This window comes from Netta rufina, assembly GCF_964035555.1.
Source record: "Netta rufina genome assembly, chromosome: 25".
NCBI lineage: Eukaryota > Metazoa > Chordata > Aves > Anseriformes > Anatidae > Netta > Netta rufina.
In genome coordinates this window covers 5,466,118-5,478,430 of record NC_140149.1, presented here as the reverse complement: position 1 = coordinate 5,478,430, position 12,313 = coordinate 5,466,118, and the positions used below count along the sequence as shown (strand labels likewise).

The 12,313-nt window shown below is 39.9% G+C and overlaps 1 protein-coding gene across 1 annotated transcript in view; it reads left to right on the top strand.

Moving 5' to 3' along the window:
* Positions 1-11,041: 11,041 nt before the first annotated feature.
* The window catches only part of CLMP (CXADR like cell adhesion molecule), a gene marked incomplete at its 5' end in the record, with an annotated part of 42,700 nt that continues 41,428 nt past the window's right edge, over positions 11,042-12,313 (top strand). The window contains one exon of the mRNA XM_084301687.1: positions 11,042-11,189. Coding sequence (XP_084157813.1) covers positions 11,042-11,189 — 148 coding nt within the window. The remainder of the gene's footprint in view (positions 11,190-12,313) is intronic.

Genomic DNA, 12,313 nt, shown 5'->3' with positions numbered 1-12,313 from the left:
AAGTCATTCAGAACAGGAGTTTGTGTCTGCCAAGCTCCTCCTCTTTCATCACCCCACTGATGCACCAGAACAGCAATGTGTGTTTTGGCTGAGTATTGCTTTTTCAGTGGCAACCTTCTATAGGAGAGGTACATGCAGTCTGTGTACAGGCAGAATCGCTGCCTTTCACATTGTATGTCTGAAGCGAGGAATCTAATGACATCTGAATGAGACTTTTTGTCTGCAGAAATGGAGCAGGGTGTCCCTTTTGTGATTCTTACATGATAAAAATCAGGTTATTTCAAGGGGCTGAAAGAGAAGCCAAAAGTTAGCAGTGGGGGAACCTCCAGCTTCCCAGATATTTAACAGCTCTCAGATGTCTTCCAGAGGTGAGAATCTCAGCCAGAGAAAATTTTGTTCCAAAGTCTACAGAACTACACATTTTAGTTTTTATTTTTTTTCCACTCTGAGCTGCATCTTCACAAAGTGAACAACCTCCTCCCATGCTATTAGCACTTCCAGGGCATTTCTATGCTGCAAATAGGAAAGAAACAAGCACTAAGGCTACAAGAGTTAAGAGCCAGAAAAATAATGGGCATATTCAGCATTAGTATGGAAGTTGGTCAGCTTTAGAGTTGAAAGCATTTTGGTTAGAAATTAATCATTATAACACTTAACACAACATAATACTGAATCAGAGAGGTAACAGTAGTTGGACAGCATACAAGGCAGACAAACAATTCCAAATAAAAGTACTGACTTTCAGGTGATATATTTCAGAGTAAGACCCCAATAATAACCTGTAGGCTGCCTACATCTTAAGTGACAGGCCAAAAAGCAGATCACTCAGGCAGGGAAATCAGGGAGGGGTAAGGAATTCATGAAGAAAGCTCAGAGTAACAGTAGAGTTCAAAAAACATTTTCCCTGTATCTACATAAGAGATGAAAGCTGTGACATACTGAGAACAAGATGTTTACAGATACTAAAGCAGTTAGATAGGGCTCATCTCTTCATTATTACTGGACCTTTAGAAAAATCTTGATCCTTCTGAAAAAGGATTGAAATTCTACTACTGTTACTCTTCCTGACAGTATATTGAAATCCATCGGTGCACTCTTATTTCCCTACATATGCTTACTAGGGAACATGCATTCCTGACTTTCCTCCAGGCCTTCTCCAGCCTGAAGTCAAGGCATTCAGATCTGCCAGCCAGCCATCTCTGACACCAAGATACCCAGTGGAGAGGCTCAGGGAACTGTTACACATCTGTACCTTCCCCGCTGAGCTTAATGGATTCCTTTAGCACAAAATAGAGGTTTTTTTTTTAAGTAATATCTTCAGAAACCTGCCTCAAGTGTCATTTTGAGCTGAATATTATAACCTGAATGTTCTAAAATAGAAGGAAATAAAAGCAAAAGATGTCATTCTTTCCTCACTAATATCGTAAGATACTGATGCTTTTTATTTATTGATGGAGAGCTCTCACTCCAGCCTAGCAATTTCAACATCTTCATGAATATTTCTGTGTGCACAGGAAGGAAATTCTTATGCTTCTGTCCTTACTACTGGGACCATGAAAATTTGTTTCCTCAGAGATGCTAGGCTATTGTAATTCAGCTTTCAAGAAGCCTGAACAAACCCAGCTTGTCTATATACTTTCCTTAAACTAAAACTCCTTGCAATTGACAAAAATCCTGTTTCAAGCAGCCAAGAATACCTTGAAAATAGTTTACTCATTTAATAACATGATTAATACACAGTACAGTGCATGCATTAAACCTCTTCCAGATATTTAAAGCCATACCCTCTTCCAAGACGAGCCACAGAAGGGGGAAAAGGACAAGCAAAATTCAATTAACAACATATCAGCTCTGTTTGCTGCAAGCAACACAGCAACAGTCTATATGTAAGCATTATTAAGCACAGACAGGTTAAGGAACATGAAGTCTTGCAATCCAGAGGAAACAAGAGGCAACATCCACCAAAATACATTGACCTTCCAAGAAAAGCATCACCCCCATTGTCATTGTAGGGTCCCGTGGCCTGTGTGTCTCTTGTCTATGTTCAGCATTTCCTATCACTTCTCAAAAGAGTCTTTTGGGCCTTTGGGTTTAAAAGGCTTTGATTTGTGCAACTGGGACTGTCAGAAAAGGTTTGCCAAGTGAGCAGTAAACCTTTCAAGGTGTCTTTTAGCCATGCAGAGACAGTGTCAGAGCATCAGTGACCAAGCTGGCATTTTAATAAGAGCTGAAAGAACAGGTCTTGGAACCTTCACTTCTTACAGCTCACATTAAATTAGTAATATACATTAAATGATTATCCTAGATGGCATTATTTAAACATAACCTCACAGGACATTTGCCTCAAGCAAACTGCAGCAGAAAACCTGAGCGATTATGCACCTCATATGCATGAGTGTACAACAACACGTTTGCACATCTAGGTGTGCCAGGGCAAGTTCACAGGCTTCAACAGTTTTTGAAGCATACGGACACACATGGCACAAACCCAAACCTATTAAGAACGCATACTGTACTCACACCATAGGCAAATGTCAGCTATTATGACCCTAAAAAGCATGCAGCCTTGAAACCATCTTAAATCTGTGGTCTCCTTCAAACACAATCCATGCATTTGAGCCTGTCAGAACATTTGCACACTGCACAATATTGATACAATAGCTGAATAACAACAAACAGAATATTTTAGCAATGTGTTCAGGCTACTCCAACCAAGAGAAAAATATGCCAGTCTAGCCAGTAAGATATCAAGTCAGCAACAAACTGTCATTAAAACTGGATATTGAGCAAATTCAACAGAAGCGTGCATGCTTCAGCATTCATATTATTGTTGGGAGTCCCTAATCTTGACGCTGTGGAATGATATGCTCAGTGTGGCATTGGCAAACAAGGGATTTTTCCAAATGGCTTTGTAAATATTTCTTGCAACACTGGATGCCTAATGAAATTATTCTGTCACTGAGTTTAGAAGATTTGACTATTGAGAAGGAAAACACAACTCAAGTGCAACAATTGTAAAAACAAAGGAAGAAACATCATGCTCAACCAAAATATACACAACCTACAAATAGCAGACTTTATCTTATGATGTCAAATGGCTTAAAATATGTTCTAAGTTCAAAAAGACCATTTCCAAATGTATTTATGGAGCTGTACACCACTGCACAAGTTAACAGCTCGGTGCCTCTCAGAGAAGGAAAGGAACAGAATCCAGTACTGTGGGTGTTCAAATGCCATGCAGTCAATAACAATGTCATGCAATTCCAGTTTATTGCTTCATATCGGTTATCCTTGAATAAACAGGCTTTTAAGTTTCCACATACTCTAAGTGAACTCTGTATTAGTAAGGACTCAACCAAAAGCCCCAGGGACAGAAAGCTTCTGCCTGACCCCTGCTTTCAACCGATTGGCTGCCATTCAAAACCACATTACCCCCATGTCATCTTCACTTCACAGTATTTTTTAACCCAGACCTAAAAAAAATGTTTTTTAAGACTAAGCCCACAAGTCTCCACTGATTATTTTAATTTCAGCCTTTTTACCCCTGCTGTGACAGGTCATTGTAACAATATGTGGGGTTAGTGCACCCACTAAGCAGTTGGGTTAAGTTTTCATATTTATTTCCTGTGGTCCTGAAAACAGCCACTGCATGATGTCACAAATTTTTAGCAACTGGGTTAGGTATTTAACAGTAGCCAAAAAATCCAATTTTACACATGTCATGATCCCTAATGACAAGATTAATAGCTGAGAGCAATTTCTAAGATAAGCTGCTTCATTTCCTTCTCTGGTTTGGTACAAATCTTCCCTTTTCCTTTGGGTCACAATTGTTAAACACTTGCATGGGACTCTCTGCTGCTAACAAACTGGTGGTAGCTGTAAAGGAGCAGAAGAGAAGATAGCATGGAGGCAGAAACAGTGACCATTTTGACATTGAAATGACCTGCTGCTCCCCCTCTCCCCTTCATCAAGGGTGAGTAAACGAGAAGTACAAGAGAAGCAGACTGTGGTTTGGGACTAGCAGTTTGTCTCAGCATAGCTATTCCTAGATTGCCCTGTCAACTGTATTCAGCCACTTGAAGTTCACTGTCAAGCATTTATAAACACATATAAAGGAAAATTGACAAAGCATTCCCCCCACACACACTTTTTTTTTTTTTTTTTTAAAAAAAAGATCTTTCTTTCTCAAGTCAGCACTTCTAACTAATCTCTTCTAACACTGAGAGGAAAACCTTCTTTTCTAACCTAAACTGTCAACATTCTGCTAACCGAGATAAACGGTAGACCTGCTTTTATGCAGGCAGACAGCAATACTGTGTCATACAAGCTACATCATACGTTGGGAGCAGTCAAGAATGTAAGCTTCAATCTAGTTGTTTATTAACAAAAGAGAGCATAAAAGGGCTGAAGTACATGGACAAAAGTTACCTGAAAGCAATTCAGAAGCTGTAGAGTACATTAGAGTATCTTGCTATTCTAGAGCATACGATTATTAAAAAGCAGTACTGATATTCATATTCAAGGTGTTAAAAGAAAGCACACTTCCAACATTTCCATTTTAAGAAGTTGTAAACATTTGTTCCTTGAGTAAGAGAAACTCCTTAATGTTTCTGCAAGTCAGGCTTAATCTTTATGGAGACCTTTGAAGAAGAAAATTTCTAGAGTCCAAATGGTGCTTATAATAAACCTTCTTATTTCCAATCCACTTGAGGAATAAGAGACTCTGGAATGTAGAAAATAGATGCAGGAAACTCTGGAAGTCTATTTATGGGTGCTACAGGACCATGATTTAAAGTCAATTAAAAGAAATCTGTTTTACATTATTGACTTTCTATCTGTTCAATTACAGTAAACATTATTGCTTTGTTTTGCTTCTAAGCGTCTGAGCAAATTTTGGATTCACATTGTTTTATCTATCCCTGAAAGAATTGGCACTCAGAATTAGCACCATGTTCCATACTGTGATAGTACTCAGCAAACAGATCTCTGGTTTACATTCTACAACATCTGAAGGCTCCAGCTGAAATTGAGATTGGTAGGAGCTGCATAGCTACTGTGCTGTGTAAAAATGGTACAAGAAAAAAAAAGGGGGGGGGGGGGAGGGGGAGCACTGTGCTGAATATCACTTCAGAGGTCAGTAGCAGGGCTAGCTTAAAAGCTTAGTGATATCTATCAACTGCAATGTGCCAACGTACTTGCTATCCCTACTCCAGGGCAGCAACTATTTGCTGGGAAGAGAAAAACAAGAGCTGTATACCTGTCTTCCTCCATTAATAGCTTCACAAATGCAGGAGCTTCTCCTGTGAAGAGCCATGCCAACACAAAAAAGCCCAGTCAAAACTCAAATATTAACACACAGAAGAGTTGTTTTAAAAATAAACCAGAACTATGTAAGCCTCCCTGAGCAAAGGCTTAGGCAGAACACAACACAATCAATCTCACTCAATCCTTCCCTAGCATTTTTTCCTATACTACATTTATTTCAAAGTTGACTTTGTGTGTTCAAACCATGCCCCTACTCACAGAAATTGTACTTAATCGAGAGGTATAACATAAGAAAAGAGTCCTCTTATAGATACTAATTTTAAAACGAATATCCTACTACTTAGTAGTAGGCTCATATTGCCGTGATTAACTGAAGACTTCACTGGTTTCCTAGGCATCGTTGTATTTTATTTGCTGTTTTTTACTTACTTTTTCTACCTTATAGAAGAACTACTTACACGTTACCTATAGCATTATCGTAAGATATATCATATACCTCTGCATCTTTGATCTTTGTTGGTTCAGGCAAGCCAATAATGAAAATAAAATCCTTCCAACTTCTTATTTAAAGAAAACAATTTTTTAAAAAATAAATCAATCTTTACATTGAAAGCATTTCCTAAACAAATTAAATTTTATATTAAAAATATTTAAATAAATAATATTTTAATTACCTTGCACTATAAACAACTGTTTCTTTCTCCTTTCTTATCTATTACTTTCACATTCTTTTTTTCTAGATAGCTTGCTTATACTTTCTACCAACATAAATACACCTATGTTAAAAATACACATCAAAACTAAATACATAAATATATAAAAGCACTTATAAACAGATACACACTTAAAAGTAAAATTCACCTTAATTCTTCCACTTCAGAAACCAAATATCCTTCTCTCTTGCTTTTTTAAGTTGTGTTCTGACCATCCCTTTTCATCTCATAGGCTTCACACCTCTGGATAGTAGATACAATTCACTTGCCAAGTATCCAATCCCACTGATGGGAAATTAAGGCATGGTGTTTCACTGGCAAATGTTTCAGAGGAAACTGAATAAAATCCAGCATTTCTTACACACACACACACATATATATATATATAAAATATATATTTTAGATAGAAGTGATGAATGAACGGTGAAGGTAAAGAGGGGTTATTGCTTGCTATGATGTTTTTCTGTTCAGTTAGGTTTTCTTATAATCTTTGAGTTTAAGTGATGTTATTTGTCTTAGGAAAGTTTGGTAAGTGTATGGCTTAGAAGCAGAATTTCTCTGTTATTGGAGTATTTTTTTTTTATTTTTTTTTTTTTGGGGGGGGTGAATAATGAAAGCTTGTTGATTTGGACCTATTTTATCCTTTACTTTAAAGTCAATGATGGTAATGTAAGCAGTTCACATTGTGCTCAGCTGCTGGCCACCTTGCTATCAATATAAAGCTAATAAAGTTTAAATTAGTGTTTTTTGGGTGCAAAAACCCTTCTTTTCTGCTCAGCTAAACATTAAATTTAGTTATAGGCTTACACAGGTAAGACTATCTAAATAGCAATAAGTGTGTGTTCATGTAAAAATAATAAATAAGTAAATGTTGGAGCAATAAATTGCATGGCCTGAGATGTTTCAAAAATAGCTAGAGTTCGAAGAAGCTTTCTGCTTGCTTGTTTATCAGTCAGAGATGCGCTTACTGACAGTGAGGCTTGTTGAAGTGACACTTTTCACCAATATTAAATGACTAATGGTGCTTTTATGATCAATTATTGAAGCCTGCATGAGAGATGGAGACTCTTAAACAACTAGTTTGTAAGTAAATATCTGAGTACTGACGTGGTATGAAGCAGCCTTTTTAACAGCAGACTATTGTGAAAAGAAGCTTACATGAACGATTTTATTTTCTGCCCTAGTATTTTCTTATCTGTTTTGAGCTCTGCTACTTGGAGCCTGGTTTGCCTGTGTGGCTTACCTTTCCTTTGGTGAAGTGCATTTTTGTACTTTTTAAAATTTCAAAGCCAGAAGCTGAATGCAGCACAGCTTTGCTCTGGAGTTTTAAAGTGCCTTTCTGGGCATCCTTATGGATGAGCACTGTCTTTCTACTGGCTGTCTCAATAAATTGTTTAAATCACTTAAGCTGTATGCGGTAAGCTTATATTGGGAGTCTCGGAGAACAGGCTAAAAGAATCAATACAAGAGAGTGGCTGAGTAGGGATAGCCTTTGCTCCTGCTATGTAATAACACTCCTGGAGGAAGAAGTAGAAAAGAAAGGTGAGAAGAGCTGGATTCTTTACTTTTCACTTTTTCGAATGTCCAAGCAGGACTTCTTTTTTCTTTTTTACTTTTTATTATTATTATTATATATATATATTTTTTTCTTCTGGTGTTAGAGCTGCTGCTGGGTGCATGCAGCACCATTTAACTCCTGGAATACAGCATGTGGCTCTGCAGTGAAGCACCTCAAGGGGCTATTTCCCTGGAGTTAGGAGTAACCAGGTGAAAAGAATAACCCTATGCTTTACAAAGAAAAAAGGTCAGGAGAGGGTCCCCTCCACATGCTTCAACCAGTACAGGAATGAGCTAGGAAGAGCCTGGCAGGATCTAGGGTTTGAGGGAACATACTTTCCTGGTAGGATTGATGCAAATGTGAAAGGTGCTGAAACTGAGAAGTCACTAGGGAAGATAATGAAAAGGCTAGTGTGGGACTTGTAGGGTTTCTGCAGGTGTTTTGTATACAGCTATTTTAATCTGGACCTACCCCAGACTTAAAAGCTGTGGCCTGTTAAAAGCAGTGCAGGAACCCTGGAAACAGCTCTGTTTACCGAGTGTTTTTCCTTAATGCTTATGACAACAAACAGCAGTTTCTCTACTGCCCTGTTCTCTCTCCCTGCTGAGAAACACATGATAGATATCTTCCATGCTGTGCTAGCACTGTATAGGAACAGGTGAAATCATTCATGAGCCTTCTAGAAGAATTATCCCCTTCTGGGGATTAAAATAAAAGAACCTGTTATAGATAAGACCTATGTAACCTCCAGGCAGTCAGCAATTTCTTGAGAGAGGCTGTGCTGGTGTAAGGGGTATGGTTGTCCTTCTACATACCTACATCAGCCCTTGCTAGCTTGTCACTGCTGTTACACAGACAAGCAAGATACCTTGCTGTAAGGGCTATGAACACCAAAGGGAGAATCCCCACTGAACCCCAAAACATAGTTTTTTTCTGATTTTCTTCCAGAAGGGACTGAATATAGTGGGAGAACAGTCTGTGGAGTGGCTCCTCTGAGAAGATAGAGGAGATCTGGCATGTGTGGTCTCCTCTCTGATCCTCAGCATCCTCCTCCCCTTCTGGGGGCATATTCCAAACATCCCAGCTCTGCGTTTCTGTGCAGGCGAGGCAGCAAATGCAGGGTGTCACCACTTCTCTCTGTCTTGGTTCGTGCTGCATTGATTCTATTAAAGCAAAGCAGCATGCTGGGTATTCACAGCATAGCTTGGGACATCTTCTGTCAGACTTGTAATGTAGAGAGACAAGCTCGGTGTTGCTTGGCTTCTGGAAAGCAGAGGAGAGGATTAAATGCACTCTTCTCCATTGATTTGTGTTCTGCACTGAAAATCAATGATGGTCTCTCAGAGCCAGTCAACTGTTTGAAAGCAAGCAGCCTGTTTGATCAAGGGTGTGGGAGATGCTCTGAAGGAATCCAGCTCCAATGCTATGGCAGATGATGCAGATAAAGATGCTCTGTAGGAGCTGTTACCTTCACCTGTATTAGTTAAATATGCTGTCTAAAACACTTTCTCACTGTTACAGAGAACAGCTGTTTTGGAGAGGAGGAGTTGGATCATTGCTTCTATGTGTGAATTAGGAAGGGTAAAAGGATGCTGTTTAATGAAACAGAATGTAGAAAGATAAGTTTTATCCATATTATTTCTCTCTAATGGTATTTACCTGAATCTCAAGTCTTACTTTGTCTGGGGTGGCAATGCTTCCCATCTTCCAGTGAATGCTTGAAAAGCTTGTATGGTAATGAAGAGCCAAGATAACGAAGGCCCATAGAGCTTCTAAACATAGTACCCTTCACTGTGGACTTAATGATGCTGTGTTTTTCATCCCTGAAGAGGGAGAGCAGCATGCTGACTCTGATTTTACAGGGATATCCATTTAGAAACTAAATGGTGATGGTCTTGCCCAGGGAGCTACTAAGAGAGCCTGGGACTGAAGTCAGAGCTTGCAAGCTCCAGGCTAGCAACCTTGCATATGTCCTGCTTGTCCTCCTAGAGATATGTTCGTAAGTGCTCCTGAAGCAGAGGATTTTTATCTTCAAAGCTTTCCTTCAGTCCCAAGTTGCACAAGGTGGGTCAACTTGATTTGCAAGCAGCTGTGCATTTTGGACACTGCTGTGTGAGTGTGCCTGTGCTTAGAAAATGTACAGTTGCTGCTTGTTTAGATGCACCTCAGCATGTTTAAATCATCTAGTTAGGGTCCTGGGATTTGCAAAGCTGTGGCAGCACAGGTCAGTAGAAGACAGCCACCCGAATGCTTACTCAGACACTTGGTTGGTTTTACAGCCCCTGTGGTGTTTGTGTTACTCTGTTGATACCCAAGTGGACTAGCTGGAAGTGCTTTGCTTTTCGGAAAAGCAGATGTATCCCAGGGTATGTGGAAGTAAAGGTGTAAGCACGACCTGTATGTGTGAAGTGCTGTAGACCAGAGCAGTGGTACATATGTGCACATGTCAAACACTGCTTCCATGGCCTCGCTGTGAGCAGGACGATTTAGAAATGTTAGCAAGGCATTAAAAAAGTTCAGTTCGGGCTGTTTCGGCTCTGTAGATGGTCAAAGACATCTGTGAACTCGACTCTATTAAATTTTATCCTTCTTATGGAAACAGAGTTTTCTCTGAACCACAGCAATGGCAGAAAATATGGTGTATTTAAGCTAGCTTTTTAAGCTTGCTTACTGACTGCACTAGTGTGAGGCTGAAGGGAGGCTGCTCGGGTTTAAAATGCCTTTGACAGTATCCTTATGAATTGTATCCAGAGGGGTCACTAAATGTAGGTATACAATGTTTGCTGGATTTGGCCCTTTTGCTAGCTGGGGAAGAACCAATAAAATGTGTGATTAAATGAATTTTTAGGATTTTTCTATCCTAGAAACTCAGATTTATTCAAAGAGAAAATAATAAACCAGACAGGAGAAATCCTTCTAGTAAGACTAAAAGCTTTAATTCTGTAGCTTACTATCTACAAAGATATAGTGTGTATAAAATGTATATACGTGAGTGTTTATAACTCCGCAGAGCATGTGTGCTTTTTCCGAGAGAGTCTGTCTCCAGCCCTTGAGTGACGAATCGGATTCTTTTTTCCATGCTGGATTTTACTGCCTCCAAACTTAACTGTTTTGACACTAGAGAAATCCTCTTGTTTCTCCCCCAAAGGTAAATATATATATTATTGCTAGAAGTTAGCTTTACCTCACCCACATGACTGGTCTTCACTATTAATCCCAGCTGATGGTAGGGAGGGGCTCTTCTGGGAGGCAGCCATGTGGTGAACATTGAGCACAGTGTTTTCCCCTGCTTCTCTCCTTTTCTTTTCAGACATGCAAAATTGTTCTATGCTGCTGGAGATGTGAACTCCTTGCTGCACTGCCTCTCTCCTCGTCCACAAACTCAAGGGCCTGAATTACCAGCCGCAGATCTAAAAGCTCTCGCTGAATTTGGATGGAATATGGACAAGGAGATGAATAGCAGAAGGGAAGAAAGAGTGAAGTTGGTTATTTTTCTGGCACATGGATGCAATTACACTCGGTGCATTCCAGAGGCGTTCCTTTGAATCCTGTGCAGGTCTGCCTGCTGTTCCTGGGAGAAAGGAAGAAAAAGGGAGGAAAAGTCCCCCTCTTGCCTGGAGACGGAATGTCTGCACTTTCCATCCTCTTTTTAGGTAGGTTGGCTTTTTGGTGTTCGGTGTTTAATGTAACTTCCATGCGCCCTCTCTGCGCGACTGAAATTCATTCCTGATGAGCTAAACGGGTTTGCAAAGAAAAAACTTTTATGGAAAACTCCAATTTCAGTGTCGTTTGGTGCTTTTCTCGCTGCTTTGGTTATTAGCAGGTTGATGGCCAGAGATCTTTTAATATCTGGAATTGTTTTTTAGAAGTGGTGGTCGAACAGACTCCTTTAGGAATGTGTGTTTTTGTTTAAAAAGGGCAGCACTTTTAGACAATGTACTAGTAAGGGGCTTGAGCCTCTGTAACAAAACAAAGTGAACAAAATGTCTTTGTTCCAAGCATAGTGTCAAATTTGTTAAACTGTTTTGCTTTGCTCGAGCCTTTAACATTCAGTTTTTTAAAATGAAAAGGGGTTATTGTTTCCAATTGATGCCTCAGATTAAAAACAGATGTGTTGAAGTGCGAGAGGGAGGAGTTCAGGGGGAAAAGGATGGGAGAAGGGAGAAAGGGGGGAAAAACAAAAGAGACAGCATGAAACGGGGAGGGAAAAGGGCTGCTGAAAAAAAATAGGTAGAGATTTCCTGTTGAATAGGAGTGAAAGAGAAGAAAACTAGAGAGGAAACACTAAAAGAAGGAAGGAGTGAAGGTAGAAGGGCTGAAAAGAGAGGTTTGTTAAATCCATAGCCTATGGAGAAAGGGTTTGCAGCCCTGAAGTCTTTCGGGGGGCTTGCCTACAAGAGTGATTCAGAAACAGCCTGGGTATCTGTATCTCCAGAGGCACTGTAATGTGATGAGTGAGCTTCTGTCTCCATTCTGCTCACAAGATAGTGCTGACAAGCAGACAGCTCTGAGATCTGTTGTGGTTGAACAAGGGCTGTGATTCCTGGGTCCTTCTGTCCCCTAGAAACCTGCATACAGGTGTGGGAGGGGTCAGGTCTTTGATTCCCATGGAAGAGTTTTGCCCCACATGGTGAGGGACTGATGTGGGTGGACACAGTTAAAAGGGGTTTCAGATAGGATCCTAAAAAGTAATGCTGTACAACACAGACCTGTTTGTGTCTCACGGGTGTGGGACATGAACTAGCCAGCTTTCTAGATGTCCAAAAGAAAGGCAGCA